The 19,502-nt window shown below is 35.8% G+C and overlaps 1 protein-coding gene across 1 annotated transcript in view; it reads left to right on the top strand.

The window, feature by feature from the left end:
- The window catches only part of PRDM5 (PR/SET domain 5), a gene marked incomplete at its 5' end in the record, with an annotated part of 84,255 nt that overhangs the window by 55,499 nt on the left and 9,254 nt on the right, over positions 1-19,502 (top strand). The window contains one exon of the mRNA XM_082482944.1: positions 9,133-9,218. Coding sequence (XP_082339070.1) covers positions 9,133-9,218 — 86 coding nt within the window. The remainder of the gene's footprint in view (positions 1-9,132; positions 9,219-19,502) is intronic.

Raw genomic sequence — 19,502 nt, 5'->3', positions numbered from 1 at the left:
AAAAAGTATTCAGACCGTGGACTTACATATCCTTTGTGTCAACACAGTTACACTTACCTTTTCAATTTCCATTTCTGTAATTAAAGACTGTTTTATAGGCTTGTGAAAACATTTCATCGTACTTGTCTCCTGTAACTTTAGGTACTGATTGCCTTCTTGAGATGTCTCTGCATTGAGAGCCTGATGTTATGGTGCTAAGTTTGCCATTGTAGTCACGTTTCTACAATTTGATTAACTAGACATTTAAGCATATTTAAGCATATTTAAAATCATTTAAGTTCTAACTGTATAAAAAAAACTGTATAAAAAAAACCCTGGGTCCAAATTTGCACTTTCCTGTAAAAATTCCTGACTAACCAAACAAAATATTAGTTGTGGAGTTATTATAAAAGTCTTTGGTTATTAACATTAGTTCAGTCATCTATGAACATAAAAGACTTCAGAGTAGTTGAAGGAAGTAGTGAGTTGAAGTACAGTATAACTCTTGTTTATTACTGTGTAAATTATGTGTCTAAAGTTTTGATGGCTAAACAGGCAACTGTTTGTTCATGTATATTAGAAATAATGTACAGCCAGGATCCTCATTCTAGCAAATCTTCTGGCAAATTACCTTATAAGTAATTTATATTTTCTTACATTAAAAAAAAGATAAAAGGGAAACTCGAAGGAATTTCCTCTTATATCACAATGAAGTATGTGGAAAAAAAATGTATCTGTATCTAGTCAGTGAACAGCTTGCAAATGTCTACAGATAGGTTGTTTCTATTCAATAACTTATAAATGATCTCTCTTTTATCTACCGAATTTAAAAAGGACCTTGCAGAGGGCCTCAAAGGTAAGCATTCTGCATTTCTAAACCTTTCAGTTTATACATCATTGTCCTATTTATCTCCAGACAACAGTTAAATCTTTAAAAGTACCTGTAAAGTTTCATGCAGCTGTCAGCTTCTTGTTGGCTGCTTCCATGAATGAAAAAATGTTCTTATAAGGGATAGATTATTTGACTCCTAGTGGCATCTTTAGATCAAATGAATTACTGATTGATTAATGCGTATACTTTAAAAGATTTGGTTGACCGATGGGTTCACTGAAGTCATAGATGTTAATGTTCCATTCACAGGGGAAACCAAATTGCTTAATTCCACTGATAGATGCAAAGAATGAAACTGTTTTATTCTTTAAAGTAAGCGTGTCCGGTTTTTATTTGTGACTAAAATCTTAATACCACTGTAGAACTGTTGAAAGTCTGTATGTAATTAATAATGGTATTTTAGGCTTTACTGTACAGATTCAGCTGGTTGCCTTATTTTGTAGGGTCCTTTACTAGTCTTTATAATTCATTTAGTTACAAATAGCTAAAACCTCAGTTATATCATGATAGTTTTTATCGACCAGATAGGACAAACATTTTGACTATTTGTCTTAACTACAGGTAATCTGAATTCTCTGAATAAACCCAAAACTTTGCAGAAAAGAAACCTTCTCAGCTGTGAAAATACTGCTTCCATGCCTGAAAGAGTAAGGCATGGCTAAGTATTTACAAGAAAGAGTATTAATAGAAACAAAATGGTTAAAGCGATCTGGTTTTCCCTTATTTTGAGAAGAATAGCATTTGAGGTTTTTTTTCTTATTAAATATGTGACCATTTTTAGCACTTTTGTTAATCATCGGGGGGGGGGAAGCAGAAAAATTTAATCTCTTGTCTTCAGAGTCTGCCGAGTTTGAACGTTGATTAAAATGAAGAATGCGCGAGAAATGTGTCTAATTGACCCATACCTGATTACTGTCTTTCCATTCCTCTTGGGCAACAGGAGTGTTCTCAGAGCAGTCAAAGAGCTATCCCTTCCTTTATCTGGCTGACTATGAGTGTAGAATTACACATATATTTGAAGTTTCTGGGTCTTGTCTCAGCTGACGTCCGCAAGTATTTTATCTTTCAGATCATGAATTTGTTTGGTTCTTGGCATGAAAAAGCTAATCCTGTGTGGGTACTTTGGTACCTTCTAAAGTGCTAAATTTTGAGTGTTTAATGGTTGAAAATCAGGCAGGCCAGAATTTTGTATTTGCCAAATCAGTGCTTTTATTGTCTAGTCCAGATTAAGACCAGTCCAGGTGTTGTAAAGAGAGCAGGTAGCTGCTGTAGTTGGCCAAGTTTCTTGATTACTATCCTTTTATTTTCCTTTCCTAGAATCAAAATTTTGAAAATTCTTAAGAGACCTAGGGTATTAAATGCTTTTGAAAATGCTACTCAGTATCTAGAAAACTGCCACATCTACACAAGAGGAAATGTATTATTTTGTTTTAAGTGTTTGTCTTCTCAAGGGCAGTTTGACATGCCGTACAACACCAAGGTGGTGGAATTTACTGAATATTTTCTTAAAGTCTGAATATTTAATCTTAATTCAATAATTGGTTTTCTGGCATTTTCTAATTCATGGTCTGTTGAAATCACTTGGTTCCTTGAGTTCCTATTTAACTTAATTTTAATTCCTGATGAAGTTCCTTTCATGCGGGAGAAATTCAGTTCCGTGTCTCTTCTCTTGTGTTTCTTTGTGTGTGTGCATGTATTTGTATAGTGCATTAACTGAATTCCGTATAGTTAAAGACACAAACTTCCTTTTTAATTTGCTGGGAAGACTGTGTACAGAGCAACAGCAACTGAGGATAAATGTGTAAAGCTGTTGTGTCCTCTATATGAACAGATAATGTTCTAAAGCATATGTCACATATTATAATTTTGCTATATCCGTTAACCTTTTGCCCATCCTTACTTGCTGTTGAATGCTGTCATCACCCCAGATTATCTCTGACTAAAAAAGCCTCTGTGCAATTCCCATTCTGGGCTGTCCCGTTGATCGCCTGGTGTGTGGAGTGCTGCATGTGTGATCCAGATGGCCCCCTTTGCCTCCAAATTCCTCTCCAGGTGAACTGCTTTTTTTTTCCACCACAGTTGGGCAATGGTGTAGTCTCCCTTCTTTCCCTCTCCCCTACCCCCCAGTCTTAAGTTAGGTTTTTAAAAAGGATTATACTTTACCATAACTGTTACCATAACTGTTCTGAAAATTGACATTTTGAAATAGTACACTCATATATATATATATTATTTCTTTTAAGAAATAATCTTCTAATCCTTATAATAAGTAGTTCAAGATCTGAAAAGGAGCTATGGTTTGAAGGTGGTGAATGATTTGTGGAAGATTCTGAGGGATGACATTGCCATAATTGTTTGTTAATTTTTTAAAGAAAACGGAAGAAAACAATTCCTTTTAAGTTGCATGCACTGCACATGATCTGATGTTCAATGCAGTCTGTCGTAAGTCTTTTTCTGATGTTTGTGAGAGTTCACCTAGACCATAACTAAGCATAGACATATTAAAAAATATAAAGAAAAAACGTTGATAACTGATGCATAATTCAAATTCTACATTTGTTAATACAGCAGTTTAGTTCCAATAAAGAGACAAAGTCAGGGAATTAGTGCATAAAGGCTAATGTACATATCTGACAATTGTGTACAAGTGACCAAACAAGCTGCATGGGAACGGGGACGGTAAATATGACTGCAAAATTAACAAAATGAAATAGAAGTAATGCCCGTATATAGTTTGAAAGAGCTCTGTGAGATTACTTCCAAAACTGATTGTAGTAGTTCATCAGATGCATACTTTAGCATGCTGTTGACCATCTTCTCTTCGCCTCTGTTTCTTTTTTGGTTTGCTGGTCTCTGCAGATGCTGTTGTTAGTCTCTTCACGTTGGGACTATTTCTCTGTTGCATATTTCATTTGTCTCATTTGATGGGAATCTATTTGTGACCTGTAAAGCACATATTTATTTGATCCTACTTGAGGTCACTGTTTGAAAATAATCACTAATATTGGTGTTTATATCAGGCTTCTGCCTGATTTTGTAATTAGGTTTTTTTTCGTGGCTAAACTGACTACAGGGAATGAAAAATACAGTGTGAAAATAGCAACACATGAGACTAATTTGAATTATTGTGTCTCAAAGTCTTTATCAAATGTCTAGCTCTAGCCACTGAAATCTTGAAGAACTAATGTGTATTTGGTTTTGTTTCTTAATTGTTTTACTCCCAGGGGTATCAGAGTTTGGGAAATCTGCATGCTAAACTCACTGTAAATACTGTCTTACAGCACTTTTGGTTGCAAGGGTCTCCGAGGAAACTGTCAATCCTGAGTTGAACTGGAATGGAAGAATCTGGTGGTTAACTTTTTATGCTACATTAAGGTCTAGTAGGCATTGTGACCTCAAGCTAGAGATGTACAAGTTTGAGGGGAAAAAAAAGATATCAATTCGATCACGACATGTTTTCAGATCAAAATCCCATATGGTTTTCAATCATGGTATTGTTTTTTCTAATCCTTGTATTAGGGTTAAATTTATTTCGATTATGTTAAAAGCTTTGGTTTTGTTCATACAAAATCTGGAAGTAGAATGTCTAGACTTTGAATTATATTAAATCCACTGCAATTTATCCATGGATTATTTATTTGAGGTTATTTGTACAGAAGTGCTATTAATGTGCTGAGCAGTTTGTTCTTGGACAGCAGGGACATGACAGTCAGCTGTAACTTGAGGGTAAACATAACATTTATTACATCTGTCTTACTTGAATGTTTTGCTATTTTAATGGTAGCAATTGTTCTTAGTTGTTGTTGCATTCACAACGTTACTTCTGGGCATGTTGAGTGGACAAACTGGTCAAATTAAGATGTATTTAATATGGCTACTGGATTTTGATACTGTACCAAAGTAGAAAGCCTGGTGAAATGTTCTAGTGAAAAGTGCAGATCATAGTCTCAGTTGTGGTTTAATGGCAGAGTTGCAAACAATAACATAGAAAATCAGGCCTTTTTTTCAGATCTTTTCCAAATGTGAAGTGTTAGGATTAAGGCTTGGTACTGTATTTGGAATTTAAAAGATTCCTCTCCCCCCCCCCCATGTTTTTTTATAGAAATCACATTTAAAAAAAAAACAAAAACAAAAACAAAACAAAACAAAACAAACCAAAAAAAACCCCAAACAAACAACAACTAACCACCCTCACTTTGTGAAATAATACTTTTGAAAACTTACTCTACTAAGAACTGCAATGAAAAGGCATTATAGTAAAAATCCAATGTGCTAATTTACTTCAGTGTGATACCTGTGGTAAGGGTTTATCATTGCCTCCAAACATAAAGATATTTCTGTATTTTATATATAAAAATATATTTATATAAAAATACAGAGTGCAAATGGCATAGTTGTTAATCAGCATCAACAATTTTACCTAAGGTGCACCTTCTCTTAGTCTAATATTATCATACATTGAGACCATATCTCAGAAACATTCTTCTTAGCAGTAAGTCCAAGAAGAAATTGTAGATTACCATAGGAGAAATAGCTTGCTTTCATTTTGATGCTTAGTAACTCCTTTTTATGAGGACAAGAGAAGTAGAGATACGTGACTTGCAACACCATTTCATTTGCTCATCTTAGTCATTCTTACTTTTAATCTCCTCGTAACAGATCCCTTCCTTTTCTGGTCAGAGAAGTCGTACATCTGGAACTCTCCAAGTATTTCTTGGGTGTGAATTGATCTGAAGTTTAATATTCCAATGCTTGTAATTGGTGGTCTTTGCTTAATTGCGGACAAATGTGAAAGCGCTGATGGATAATGCCACCTTCCCAGGAGCTTTTATCACATCACACTTGCTCTCTACTTTTTCTTAGTGACAATTCTAAACTTTGTCAAAGCATACAACCCTGTCATTTGTGGACATTTGTAGTAGTTCTGTATGAAACGTTGCACTTCACCAAATCTTCGTGTGTGGGAGGAATATATTTAGCATTCGTTATTTCAAATCTGTTTTTTCTCTGTTGTCATCTTATGCTATTTGCATCTCCCAGTAATAGAGAAAGGATCCACTGCTCCTGCCTGTCTTACAGGACTTACAGTGGGATAGAATGTGTAAGACTTTACTTGGGGAACACCTGCTTCCCTAGTGGTCTTGTTGATGAATCTGTTATTGGGATCATTCTTACGAGTAACTTGACGGGTAGCATGAATAATGTTTGCCTAGTCTAGTTCTGAAGCAAGGAGGGAAGTTAATTTTTACCAGAGATAGAGAAGTTAGTAAGTAGGATTGTAATAATCTTGCCAAAATTTACTGTCCGTAAGTACAGACATCTAATCTGAATTACTTGCCTAGGCTCCTGATATGGTAAATGGAGAAAAAGATGCACTGACAGAGGGCAGTTTGTTCTGTTCTCAGACAGTCAACAAAGTCAGACCCTTTCCAGAGAGCGATTCATCCTAACTTTCTTTTATCCTTAATTTCATTGGGATTCAGAACAACTAATTAAAATTTAGACCATGTTTTTGCATGGCTGATGTCAAATGAGGGGAATCTTACTCTTGTTCACAAATCAAATAATCTTAAAATACAAGTAATTTTTTATTTTAAAAAATTATAAATATCCACGTATTTCTTACACAGTGGCACAAACTTGTCTTTGGACTGGTTACAGAAAGACTAAGAAATTTGTTCTAAGAAACATGGCTGTTGCAAGCACAGATTTGTTTTAAGTGGCCCACAGTTAATTTTGTGAAATCCTAAAACTCTTTGAGGTTGAAGATAAGTTACACATTTAAAAAGCTGTGTATGCACAGGGGAAGTAGTTGCTTATGTAAGTGCAAGGGCACTTGTATATATTTCAGGCGTACAGGCTACAAAGATTAGGTGAAAGAAAATAATGTAAGAGCAACAGTAAAATTACTTGGAGTCATCTTTGAGGTTGCTTTGCTGACAATTGTTAATGGCACAAGTGCATGAGAAGTTGTTTATATAATGTAGAAAAATAAGATGTCACCAGGCATCAATGCCAAGTCAGAGCTTGCGGTCTGTGTTACATCGTAATCTCGAATTTTGGAACAGCGGAGATTTTTGAAAATTTACGATACTTAACAGTTGCTCGAAGCCAGTCTTTTTCAGGTGTAATGTGTTGATATGAAGTCATACTGTTGCCCTCTACTGGCATCTGCTGAAAGCTCTTAAGGCCTTACTCATCGAGTACCATGGTCTCAATGGTTAATTTCTGAAGGACACTGTTAATCCATTTCAGCCAAACTCAAAACCATCCTTTGAACGCAAAAGTCTTTTACTTTAAGGAGACTCAAGGATGGGGGAGAGAGGGGTACAGCTCCTACCTGTCAATGCTTATCTTCTTACAAACTGCTGAGAGCTTTAACTTATACATTCAAAAGCCCTAAAACGTAAAGATGTCGGCTGAATTAATTAAATATTTAAGTACTGACAACTGTTGCAGTGTTTGAATTTCGGAGGCATGGATTAAAGTCATTGAGGGTCATGAGAGAGAGTTTCATATTTCAAACTGCTCAATGAAAACACAACTATAACACAGTGATTGTTGTCATCATCCAAAAAAAAAAAAAGCATCCAATTGTGCTTTTTAAGAGATGGCAGAATACAAGAGAGGAAAATATTTGTATTTCACGAGTAGTTCGCTATGCAGCTTTTGCTGCTACACTCCCTTACAGAGTTATCTAAATAGTAATAAAAGAAAGAAAAGAATAGAATAGTCTGTCTACAGTTGTTTTTCTTTTATCCCCTTTCTTAAATTATCATCTAATCTCAGCTGCCCTCAAATCTCTACGCAACCTGTGACTATATGGAGATATCACAATAGTGACTACCGATTGATCAGCTGTACTGTATTCACAATCTGTCCTTTTGAAGAGATGTTTCTGTAAGCTGTCTCCATTACGTACTTTTTGTGATCCTTTGACATCTTGTTCTCAAGAAAGAAAACATCCAGTATCTTCCCTCTGAGCAGTCATGGAGGAGAAAAGATGAGGGATGAGGCTTCCTTTCTCCAAGTCGAGATGAATATCCCTGTTATTAGGGACTGTGGAGCTTTAAATGCTTATCTATGTTACTGCCGCTCTCTTGCACTCTGATCTTTGGCATATCAGTAAAATATGTCTGGTTGTTTTTTTTTTTTTTAACTGTAAAATGTAGTTAATCTTACTTGCCTATTTTCCAGGATTGAGTATAAGTATTAATAAGTGTTTGACATTTGGACTATTTTAGATCTCTCTATACATGCAAAGATTCTTTCATGAGCAGAAAGCTGTGTGTTGACTTAGTAGATAGGCTTTGCTTAACTTGTATTTTCAGATAAAGGTTTTTTTACACCTCCAGCATTATGATTGTGGAAAACAAATTCCATTTTGTTAACAAAAAAATAGTTGTGTTGAACTCTGTACTAGAAACAGTCTGATACTTGCTTTTAAAGCATTGTGTACAGGAAGAGTAAGCAATTGACTCGGCTTCCAGTGCACTGCCTAGAATTAAAAATTAAAATGTCCTTGGAGAATTACAAAGCTTTATCGCTTCTTCCAAATTATGGAGCTAGCTTAAAAACTCTTCACTCTTTGATTCCGAATAGCTCAGTCTCCACATTGCACTAATATGAGTTTGGGAAAATCGATGCTAAATGCCACCAGTTTAATGGAGCATTAAACTAAATACCTTTAAGATACTGGATGCTACAAGGGAGACGCTATGATCCTTCTGCTTCCATTTCAGTCATAAATTGCAATGCAAAAAATTGCCGAAACTTTTGATTAATAACTTCTAACACAGTAAGTTCAGATGCAGCATTAAAAAAAAGAGTAGATTTTTATTTCACTGGGATCCTAACACCCAGAGGGCTCTCATAATCACCAGATGTGAAATGAAAGAAATATTTGGGAGCAGTTAATGCCTAACCATAAAAGTGACCATGTGTAAGTCACTGTAGAATGTGGTTTGAGCGAGGGCAGTACATGTTTCCCCCCCCCCCCCCCCCCCCCCCCCCAAGGCACTCTGTGTACTCATGTGTTGCTAGAACAAAATCAAGCAGCAAAGAGGAATATTTTAATCCAGCCCAGCATCCTGCTCAGGTGGACATTTCTTTGTAATTTTCCTAATTCTTAAATCCCTCATTTGATCTGAGTGTGAAGACAAGGCCAGAAAAAAGTACCTCATTTTGACAAACAACTGTGCTGCAAGGCCTTCATATACTGAGGCCTTATTTATGGATTCTAACACTTTTCTTGCTTTCAGGTGAGCGTCCTTACCAGTGTCCTTACTGTGACAAAGCTTTCAGCAAGAATGATGGATTGAAGATGCATATACGCACCCACACAAGGGTAAGTGTAGCTTAGTTTTTATGGTTACTTGAGAATTGTCTGTGAATCACGTGTGGCGAAAAGTAAATAATTACTGTTTGTGTAGAAATAAAGCTATACCAACCAAGATATTTTATACTTATCAAAATGAGAGGCAGAGATTTATGTCATTAACTGTTAAATTCTAATTATGACTCCCTTACTGACCTTCTATTTTTTTGTGTGTTTGATTTCTTACATGTTGAAATAATAGCAATACTAACTTCCTTTAACCTGTGGTTATTTATAGATATAAATTAGCGTTTGTGATTGTTTACTGAGTAAACAATTCTGTAAAGAATTCACTGTCCTTGAAACTTCAATATCCAATGCTTTGATTCTTACTGTCTCCTTAAAATCCAGTCACTGTGAGCTTTTGTAGAGGCTGTACTTCACTAACTGTTGACAAATATTAAGCTACATAATGACTTTCTTTAATTTTTATTTAACTGAAGGCAAAATAAAAGGCAGATTACAGATGTCTCTGAGATTATTTTTGAACCTTGACACTCAGTTAACAGAAAGTTCCCTGTTTTAGGGAAAAGTCTTGTCATGTATGTATATTTACTAGAGGACAAAGGCGAGATCTTGGCCCCACTCAGCCAGCAAAGAGATGGAGAGCTCTCTTCAAACAGCCGGATGTGAATTCCCTTAGTAAAGGGACATCTCCAGGTGAAGTTAAGCTGGTCTAGCATTCAATATACTACCCGCCTCTGGCATCCTCATCCACCATAAGAAAACAAACAAAAAGTTAGAAATAAACTGTAGGTTTTAGTAGAAATCCCTTGAGAGCTGTTACTGTGTACGTAAGTCAAAGCAATCTTGAGTCCAAACCAAGGAAGTTCTTTATCTATTAGGAAATAGGGAGGGTGATAGTTAAGTTAGTAGTCTCCATATGCACATGCGCACAGAATAGCTTTCTAAATAAGTAAAGATAAGAGCAAAACTGTTTGTTTAATTTTGTGCCATTCTACCTAGGTCTTGGGGGTATTAACTGGAGATTAATAAAGTTTTAGCTTGCGTACCCCAAACTTTAGTTTAAAAGTTATCAGTAGTTTGTGCAATGCTTCCTGGGGGTTCATTGGGAGCAGGCTAGTCTCATGTTGTTCGTCGTTTCACCTTCTTTCCAGCTGTTAAATCACTTTAAGAAGTGCTGTAAAATCTCTTCTGTTGTTACTGTACCGTATTACTGGTTTTGCACCAGGAGAAATTTCATTACCATATATGTTCTACATGGCTGTGAGTGGGAGGAGTGGTAAACAGGACCAGCCCTGAAATAGTGCCAATTTTAATTTTTTCCTGATTTGTCATAGTTTGAGTAAAAACAGCAACCTACCCACCCACTCCCAGCCTCTGTAGAAAAAAAAAAAAAAGGCCTTTAGAGCCTGTAATGACTATAGGGATTTATACCAAGTGATGATTTCTTCTGAAATGCATACTCGTGAGTGAGGTTAAAGAACTTTACAAACATTATCCTCATTGCTTAAAAGCTGTAAATTAACTGATAGCAGTTATTTACAGCAGGATTGCGGATCATACAGCCCTAGAAAATGCAGTACGTTGGTGGAGGAAAACTGTGCATATTTTCTTGAAAACTATATTTTTTGATAGCTGTATACATCAGCCCTGATTACCTGCACAGTGCAGATAATAAAGCACTCGGATATAATATGTTAATGATCAAAAAAAAGTCACTTTGAAGCAGAGATTTTTTTAGTTGCACTGAATGGAAACTTATAGTTGCTCTTTAGCTGAGTGTACTTTCTTGGGATGTTTCTTGCTCTTAGCTATGCTCTGAAACATAATTATGCACCTTAGTAGAGAATTTGCTGTTTTATTGTTGTTTGGCTGCTTGCTACTACTTCTTCTATGTAACTTGTTGCTTACAGATATTCCCTTACGTCATGATATTTTGCCTGTGTTACGTGTAAGCAAAAAAAAAAAAAATCTTCGAAATTTGCAGGCTGGCTTAAAAATGCCTCTATAAAATTGGAATGAAAGATGTACTGAGGACTTAACATTAATGTAGAAACAGGAGGAAAAAGAAAATAATTTCACACTGTTTATGAAAGACAGAAGAACAATTCAACCATTGTTTGTTATTTAGCTAATAGGAAAGGGAAGAGTTAGGAATATAGAATTTACAGAGTGGAGATTTCTTTTTAATATACGTAGACATCGTAATTAGACATACTTTATATTGTACTAAACATAATTACACTAAGAACATAATAAAATTTGATTTAAAATGTCTCAGAAAATGTTCTGCCATATAACGTAGTCAAAATATACTTACAGAAAGAAAGGACTCAGTTCACACCAAATGTGATCTGAGTGTTTCCATAGACTTGAGATGTCATGATCATCTAGATCTGAACAGGTCATATTTCAGTTTTTCCTCTTTTGTGTGTGTGTGTGTGCTAAGCAGACTACTGGAAATCTTTACAGTTATACTAGAGGATTAAAATATGCAGGCACAACATGTTTGTTTGATTGATTGATTGATTGTTTGTTTGTTTTTTCCCAGACCTTGTTTTGGGGTTTTGATTCTTGTTGCTGTCATGCTGTTTATGTGCTACTCCTGTTCTGAACCTTCGCAGCGAAGCTCATTCATGTATGAATGGCATTTTATATTCATTTATCCCCAAATATTTTTTATTTTGGGGTAATAAGAATCAATATTGATAACAATGACATTACTAGCTCATTTGAAAACTGAAATCTTAGTATAACATTGCTTGTCGCAAGTTTCCCTCTTCCTCACACTTCAACAACTTATTCAATATCTAAAGAGAACTGGATAGCTAAAAATTTTAAAGTCTTAGGAAGGAAAAGAAAGTTTACTAGTATTAAAAAACCCAATAGAACAGAAAGCAAAGCTTATTGTGAAATTTCACAGATTTTAAAGTCGGAAGGAGTGGTTACGTTGAGTCTGTTCTTCTGCAGAATGTTATCCACGCAGTACTGTAGGATAATAAGCTGAAGCTTAATTGTTCAGATCAGTAAATATTAGTACAGGTACAGGGTGATAAATATGTATTTTAGCTGGTGTGATTCAGACATAAGTGAAAGAGAACAGAGTGATGAAGGGAGTTTTGGTATTTGGAAGGAATAAGAAGAAAGAGGAAGAGAGAATATACTGAGAGGTAAATTGAAAAGAGACTATGATTTACAAGAGCACTTGTGTGCTTGGCAGGAATATGGAGACTTACTTACTGTTTGTAGTAGGTTGATGCTTGCCAGGAATGTAGTGGTTGACATTCAGGATCTCATTATGAGATGCTGAAAAACTTAAATAATTGATCCTTGTGTGTTTTTGGTGGTGTTTATGCATGATTTTTAACTTAGTGTGTTGAGAGGAAAAAAAAAATCTAGAAAAATATTATCCAGGAAACAAACAAAGGAACCCCTTTCAGTGGCGAAAACAGCTGTTTGGTATGCAGGTTATACAATAGTTTTGTAATACCAAGTTCACCTGCCTTGAGGTTTATCTGAACACAGGCATGCTAGCAAAGCTGTAATCTGTGCGCTGTGTGAGATGCAGAACTACTGATGGCTTCTGCCATGTACTTTAAGACCGGGCAGGTCTGTCATTACTGCCTGAGGGGTTCTCTTTTCCTCTTTCCTATCGTTTCATTCTCAAGCAGGTACATCCTAATTACTGGAGAAGAAGGTGGGAACTCTCCAGTACTCTTATTCATTTAGTCAAGATTCTCTCTTTACTCTGTTTTGTAGAGGTGATGAAAAGTTATGGATATTAAGATGGTTTACTTTACAAGGTTGATAGCCTGACATATTTCTTTGTAGTACTGATAGTAGAATTTCCCGCTTTGAGCATTTCAGATCTTTACTGAAAGCAATATAAGCTGAACTGAAAATTCTGAGCTATTCTTGTGTAAGTCTCTTTTGAAGTGAATGCACGCAGTCATGTAGCAGCATCTCTCTAGTGCTCAGGGTAGTTGTGGTCTAATTGTTCATTCTGGAAATCAGAGACTGTGTATGTTATCAAGTAGTACAGTGCAGTATCAGGTATGCAAAGTGAAACAGTTGGGACAGAGGACCTGATGTTGATCTTGTATGTGTTTCAGGGATTTTACTGCAGATGATGTGTAGTCTGGTCCTATGGACTGAATGCAAAATAGCACTCCCTGGAATGCGTTAAACCTTCTGGTTTAATTTTTTCCAAAAGGAATCCAGACCATGCAGTCCAAACCATTTTGGAAGTGTGCACCAAAGCACAGTAACAGGGGACATTTGGGAAGTGTGCTTCAAAAGCACATATAAACACTAAAGGACATGTATTCATTTCTGTCAGTTTTAAGAACAAGAAAAGCCAGGAAGTCACACTTGAGATTTCTCTCTTCAGGCATCTGATGCGTTGACTTTTCAAGACAGATGATTGTAAGGATGTTGGCTATTCCTTTTCTTACTTTTTCCTACACATACATTTTATTTGGAAATTTATTCTTGCATGAAAACTAATTATTGAAAGAGTAAATAACAAGGTGCGTAAATCCAGAAGACTTTTTTGTCTAGCAATGTGGAAATAAACATAATCATAGCACTCTTCCTCAAGGGCTATTCTTGTAACTATCTTGAAAAGAGAGTCTGGTCTTTTGGCCAGAAAAAATGTGAAATAGCTTAAAAGTAATAATATGACATCCGACACGGAAAATGTCATTGTAGAGATTAAATCTAGATATATTTTACCCATGGGATTAAATGCCAAACCTGATCCTGTGGATCAGGGAAGGCTGCTGGAACAATCATTGTAGAAAGTTGATTAAGGTCTGGCAGCTGCTAAACTGAGTACAACCTGGGTGGCCACAGGTGTCAGCTCAAACTGTGGAGTAAACAGAGAAGGTAAGCCAAAACCCCTACTGACAACGTAAAGAGAAGAAAATACCAACCAGCTAATATTAAAATGTCACCCTGATTTGTTTCTGTGCAAGTAGATGTGTTTGGTTTATGGTTTGGTCTTTTGGGTTTGTTTTTTTTTTTTTTTTTTTTTTTTTTTCCTCCTTAAGAAGAAATATAACAGCCTAAATGAGGAACTCATTGAAGTTCTTGATGAAACGAATTTACAGACCATATCAGCTTTGAGGAAATACATGCATACTTCCAACCTCGCAGTGCAGTAAACTTGAGCTCTTTCCGAAGACTTCATTCAGTGCCTGGCATAATATTACATAGTTTGAGCTTAAACGTGTAGAGAAATTATTGTATGTTACTGCAATATAATTGTTAATGTTTGGAATATGGTCATTGATAGGTGCTCAGAGTTATTGTCATGTCAAATTGATGTTTTCATTACTTCTGAAAATGCTAGTTTTATTACAGTTTGCTTCAGTTAAATACATGGCAGTGATAGAAAACAGAAAGAGTAGAAGCCATTTGGAAATGCTTTTTCATCACTTGGTTTGACCAGTTCATATTTATACTTTGAAGGTATACAGATACATGTAATTTTTATAGCTTGTTTAAAAATCTGATTTCTGGTGGTTGGAAGGCTGCTGGCTGTAATGCTCAAATTGTACGTTTCTGAGGTAATATTTAAAAATTAGAGAAGTTACAGTGGTAGGTACACTAGGTAGGTACATTTCTTTGTTTCATGTGTAAGTGCCCGCTATTTAAAAATGCATTAATCTTTAAGTATGTTTAAAAAAGCACCAAATGTTCAGATTTTAGATTGTAAGAAATAGAGCAAATTAAGTGATAAGGATATTTTTGTAACTGCAACTAACCTTACCTGTCCACACTTGAAATGTTGGCTGGGATGTTTGTTGGTTTTTTTTTTTTATATATATACATATAGACACTCACACACTTATATATGTTGCATTGAACTAGTCAATACATTGGAGTTGATTTTATGTAGCTTCTGGACACTTCAGCTATCAGTACTCACAATACTGTCTAGGAATCGTTGTCTCCTAGTCTGTCTTGTTCATTTGAAGCTGGGCAGCTTGGATACCGTTAAGCAGTGTAGCCTCATAATTGAGGATTGGTGTGATCTAGTGGCCTGAATATTGGATACATTTTCAAATCAACTCTTGAACTCCTTAATCTCATGGCTAATTTGTTGGTGGTGGCTGAGAGTATTAGTCTGAAGCTTTTATGAATATGTCTGCATGGGTTGCAGTTGTGTAGGCGATGTCAGTGTAACGATATCCTTAGAAGCCAAGGACTCAAGGCCTGACACAGTATGTGCAAGAGTTAGCCAACCTTGAGTTAATTTTTATTTATGAGTTTCGCGGTAATAGGTAGAAGTCAAGATAAATATGGAAGCTAGGCAGTCTCCTGTTGAGGTTTTCCTCTTCAAATCAGTGTTTCAGCTTGCTGCTGGGACAATACAAGAAGAAAACTGTCCTCGTCCAGGCCCCGAGTTAAACAGTCTTTCCAAGGCACTCATTTGGAACTTTACACAACTGCCTCTATTCTTTTTTTAACCCAGAAGAATATTAATAATTTAACAAAAATAAAATGCAAGAACAATATTGACAATTGTGACATGATGTCACTTGTGTTTCCCAGGAAATATTTGGGCTTATGAAAGTTTCAAAAAAGGTCATGTGTTCTAGAAACAGCATACGATGCTATTTATTGCAAAAAAAAAAAAAAAAATTACATTGGGTACTAAATATACTCTTCTATGCACATGACAGTGTGTAATGAAATAATATGAGGTGTTGATTGAATTTTGAGTTTTTATTCAATATTAGATTTTCTCTATATTTCCCTATTGGTGAGCCATGAGTGAGTTCCCAAACATCTGTCTGAAGATGATGACTTTGCCAGTGCTGTGGTTTCCTTGCCTGTGGAATCTGCATTTGTATACAGCATATAGAAGGTTTGAATCCCACTGCACCTATATTTTCACACTTCTTTTCTATGTAATGTTGACTGATTATCATCTTTTCGTTGTAGAGTGAAAATGTATTTTTTATATTGTTACTCTTCTTTTTCCAAGAGCAGATCAACATCAATTGAATTTTCATTATGGCTGATTAAGTAAACCCTCCTTCACTAAATCTTAGGGGCAGAAATTACTTCAGTGGTTTAAAAAAAACCAAAGAAACAAAAACCTTCCAGATTGTAGGTAGCAAATAGGCAGAAGTACTGGGAAAAACGGGAAGTTAATGGCATAGTAAAGTCCAACTAATTGCATATACTAGTTTTTGAAGAAATATACCTTTTCTACTCCTGGCAGGCATTTCAATGAAGGTTCCCTATTTTTATTTTCATGACAAATTTTATTGCAAGCATTTCAGATTTTTTTTTTTTTTCTTCAAAACCTCCCAAACTGAATTAATTGAGAACTTTTCTAATAAAAACATCGGTCACTTTTATTTGAAGTGACTTTTTTGTTTAAATTTGCTAAAATCCAGTTGTTTCAACAGGAAAGTTTCTGTGCCTGCTCTAGTTATCAGAAATATTTTTTTAAAGGATTTTACTTCTCAACTGAGGAAATGTGTATTTGTAAAGTGATTGTTCGTTGAGTTTTAATCATTATAAGATTCAAATCCCTACTACTTTTGTAGAGTTGTAAATTCTCATCAGCCTTTGTCTTCCTGTGTCAACATTACTTCAGTAATTTAATGCAAGTCTGATAGTTTAAGTAGGCTTCTGTCTGTGGGTGAGCCGCTTGCTATAACTTCCAAAACCTTCCAGTTACTAAGAGAGCATCTTGTTAGTTGTTGCACATTTTTCACACTTGGATACAGAACTGGACTCCATTAACTCGCACCATCTGTGTTCTTAAGTGACTTAGCCTCTCTTCTCAACGGGGGATGTGTTGCTAGTGGTGATGACCTAGCAGAAAGTATCACTGGTGTTTTTTTCCTGACATTAATCAGCTTAGTCTTTTTTTTTTTTTTTTTTTTTTTTTTTTTTTAGGGCTGAAATGTAGCTAAATATTGGCTACATAAGCCACCCTTGTTTTGGTAGGCACTTTACTGTCTTTTTTACTGCACTATACCTCAATTCCCACCCCTTTGATTAAGATGAAAGCTGGTCTTTCAAAAAGAATTGAGCAATACATTGCATGTCAGCACTTCATTGATAGTGAAACCACCCATCACTCTTCTTAAATGTAGAAAAAACCCTGTGCATTGACACTGGAATTCGCTGAGGCTGGAAGGTCTATTACCACAGCTGCTGTCTAACAGGTTTTCTTGTAAAGAACGACTGGCTTGGCCTGGCCCTCAGCATGGTCTGACGTGGTCTCTCTGTGGGGAGTTTCTAGACCAAGCAGAAAGATCTGTCGGATTCTCTAGGACTTCTGTTATTCACTGCTGTTCTGTTTCGCTTTTGGTAGAAGTTTGTTATTAGTGAGGCTGCAAGGTACGTTGCGGGTTGCTTATGGGTGTGCATCGTGAACCCTGTGTTAGGCTGCTGCTGGTTGGAATCTTTACAGTCCTCTGAGATCATGCTTTTCAGGCTGTTGTAGCCCTGAACCTTCAATGCACATTCAGGTGGGGTTTTGACAGGTTGATACCTGTTCTGGTCACCCTCTTTGATAAATAGCCATGTACAACTGGCTGAAGAGCTCCTGAGTGTGGTTTGAGGGACACATCAACGTTAATAATTAGTAATAGCTGAAACAAAGTCTTACTGGTATTAGGACAAGGTTTAAAACAGACAAAGCAGAGGGTTTATATGAAATATGCATGTGCCTTAAACTTAATCTCATGCCCTCAATGCCTAAGGTACCCTTTAGATAATGCTTCACGAAGTCTGTATTTTTCACTGTCCTTCTGGTTTGTAAGCAGAATTTTAGAATAACAAAAGTGATGAAAAACACGAAGAAAAAAAGATTAGGTGAACTAAAGGATGATCTATGTATTTTAAAATATTTTGCTATCAAAAATACAAGCTGGTATTTTTCTTTAGCTCTGTTTCCTGTTCTGAGAGTAAATCTCACCCCCAAATGTTCCATACCCGCTGTTTCCCAAGGAGTTTAGGTTGAGACTTTTTCAGGCTTATTGGGGTTTTACCAATAATCTTCACGTATGTGCTGGGCCTTACTGTTCATTTTTTCCAAAATACGTCATGTTTGTCTCCAGATATGCCTCTTACGCAGATCTCAATTTTGTATGTCTTCAGAGAGAAAAAACGTGGGGTTTTTTTGTCCTGCATCACAGCCATTATTCTTGTCTGGCAATTTTCACACTCAAGTCACAAGTGTAAATGTTCACATGTAACATAAGATTATGTTTAAATTTTTTACAACTAGCATAAGATCTGATATGCTTTTCCTTATTTCTCTGAACTTCTCTGAATGTTCAGTTTTCAGCATGTAGAAAGCGTGGATCCGGCAAGTTGATAGTCACTTGAAATTTAACATGGTCAGTACATCTTACCCTGAGGTGCTAGTAATTCTAATGTGTGCTTAGATGTATGAACATGATCTACAAGGAGAAAAATGCAATATGTGAGATTCTGAAGTAAATCAGAAGTAAATCTGTTGAATTCAGTAGGATATTAAAAAAATAGCGTAAGAGAGATTAGATCCTAGATAGATCTGGGATTTAAAGTATATACAGTATGTCAATTAAAACCCAAGTGTTAAAAAGGATTATTGAGCCAACAAATTCACTTTGAGCAGTCGTAATCTGCAATCACTGTAGTAAATTAACTTAGGCAAAAAAGTAAAGAATAAGGTCTAAGCCCAGTTTTTACTTGATCCTGCCACCTTGAAAGGTTACTAGAACTGTTCTTAACTCTCATTTATTCGAATCTCGAGCTATGATTTATTTGGTTATAGTGATGTCTAGGTTATGTTTTTCTTGCTGTTGCTGTTGAGCTCATGGAATAGTTCTAATTTCAGATTTTAAAAGCTATTTGGAGGGACTCCTACCAAAGTCATTAATGTTTTACCTGTGTAATCAATTTTACTAGGTTTACAGAAACAACCACATGTACTAGTGCTAAGCTAATATACATAACGTATTTATATTTCTTAAGGGAGATACAGTCAACTACAGCAGCAGTTAGCAGTTCAAATATTCTGCATTTAAGTATTTCCATCTGCTGTGGTTGCAGGATACTCTGTACACATGTTCTCTCAATCTGTTAAAGGTGGCGTCAAATGGCCTTGAGAATTTGTCGTGTTCTGATGTCTTTCTAATGCAAAGCACAATTTGCATAGAATCCAAGGTAGTCATTTGTGATTCGGCTGTCCACAGGCAGATGAAGCGTGTAGTGCACGCACGGTTTTATTTGTCATAGTTTTTAAAATGTTGAATTCTTCTGAGTTTTAAAGTA

This window comes from Vanellus vanellus (genome assembly GCF_965231255.1).
Source record: "Vanellus vanellus genome assembly, chromosome: 4".
In the NCBI taxonomy this organism is placed as follows: Eukaryota; Metazoa; Chordata; class Aves; order Charadriiformes; family Charadriidae; genus Vanellus; species Vanellus vanellus.
This window is presented reverse-complemented; position numbering and strand designations above follow the sequence as displayed.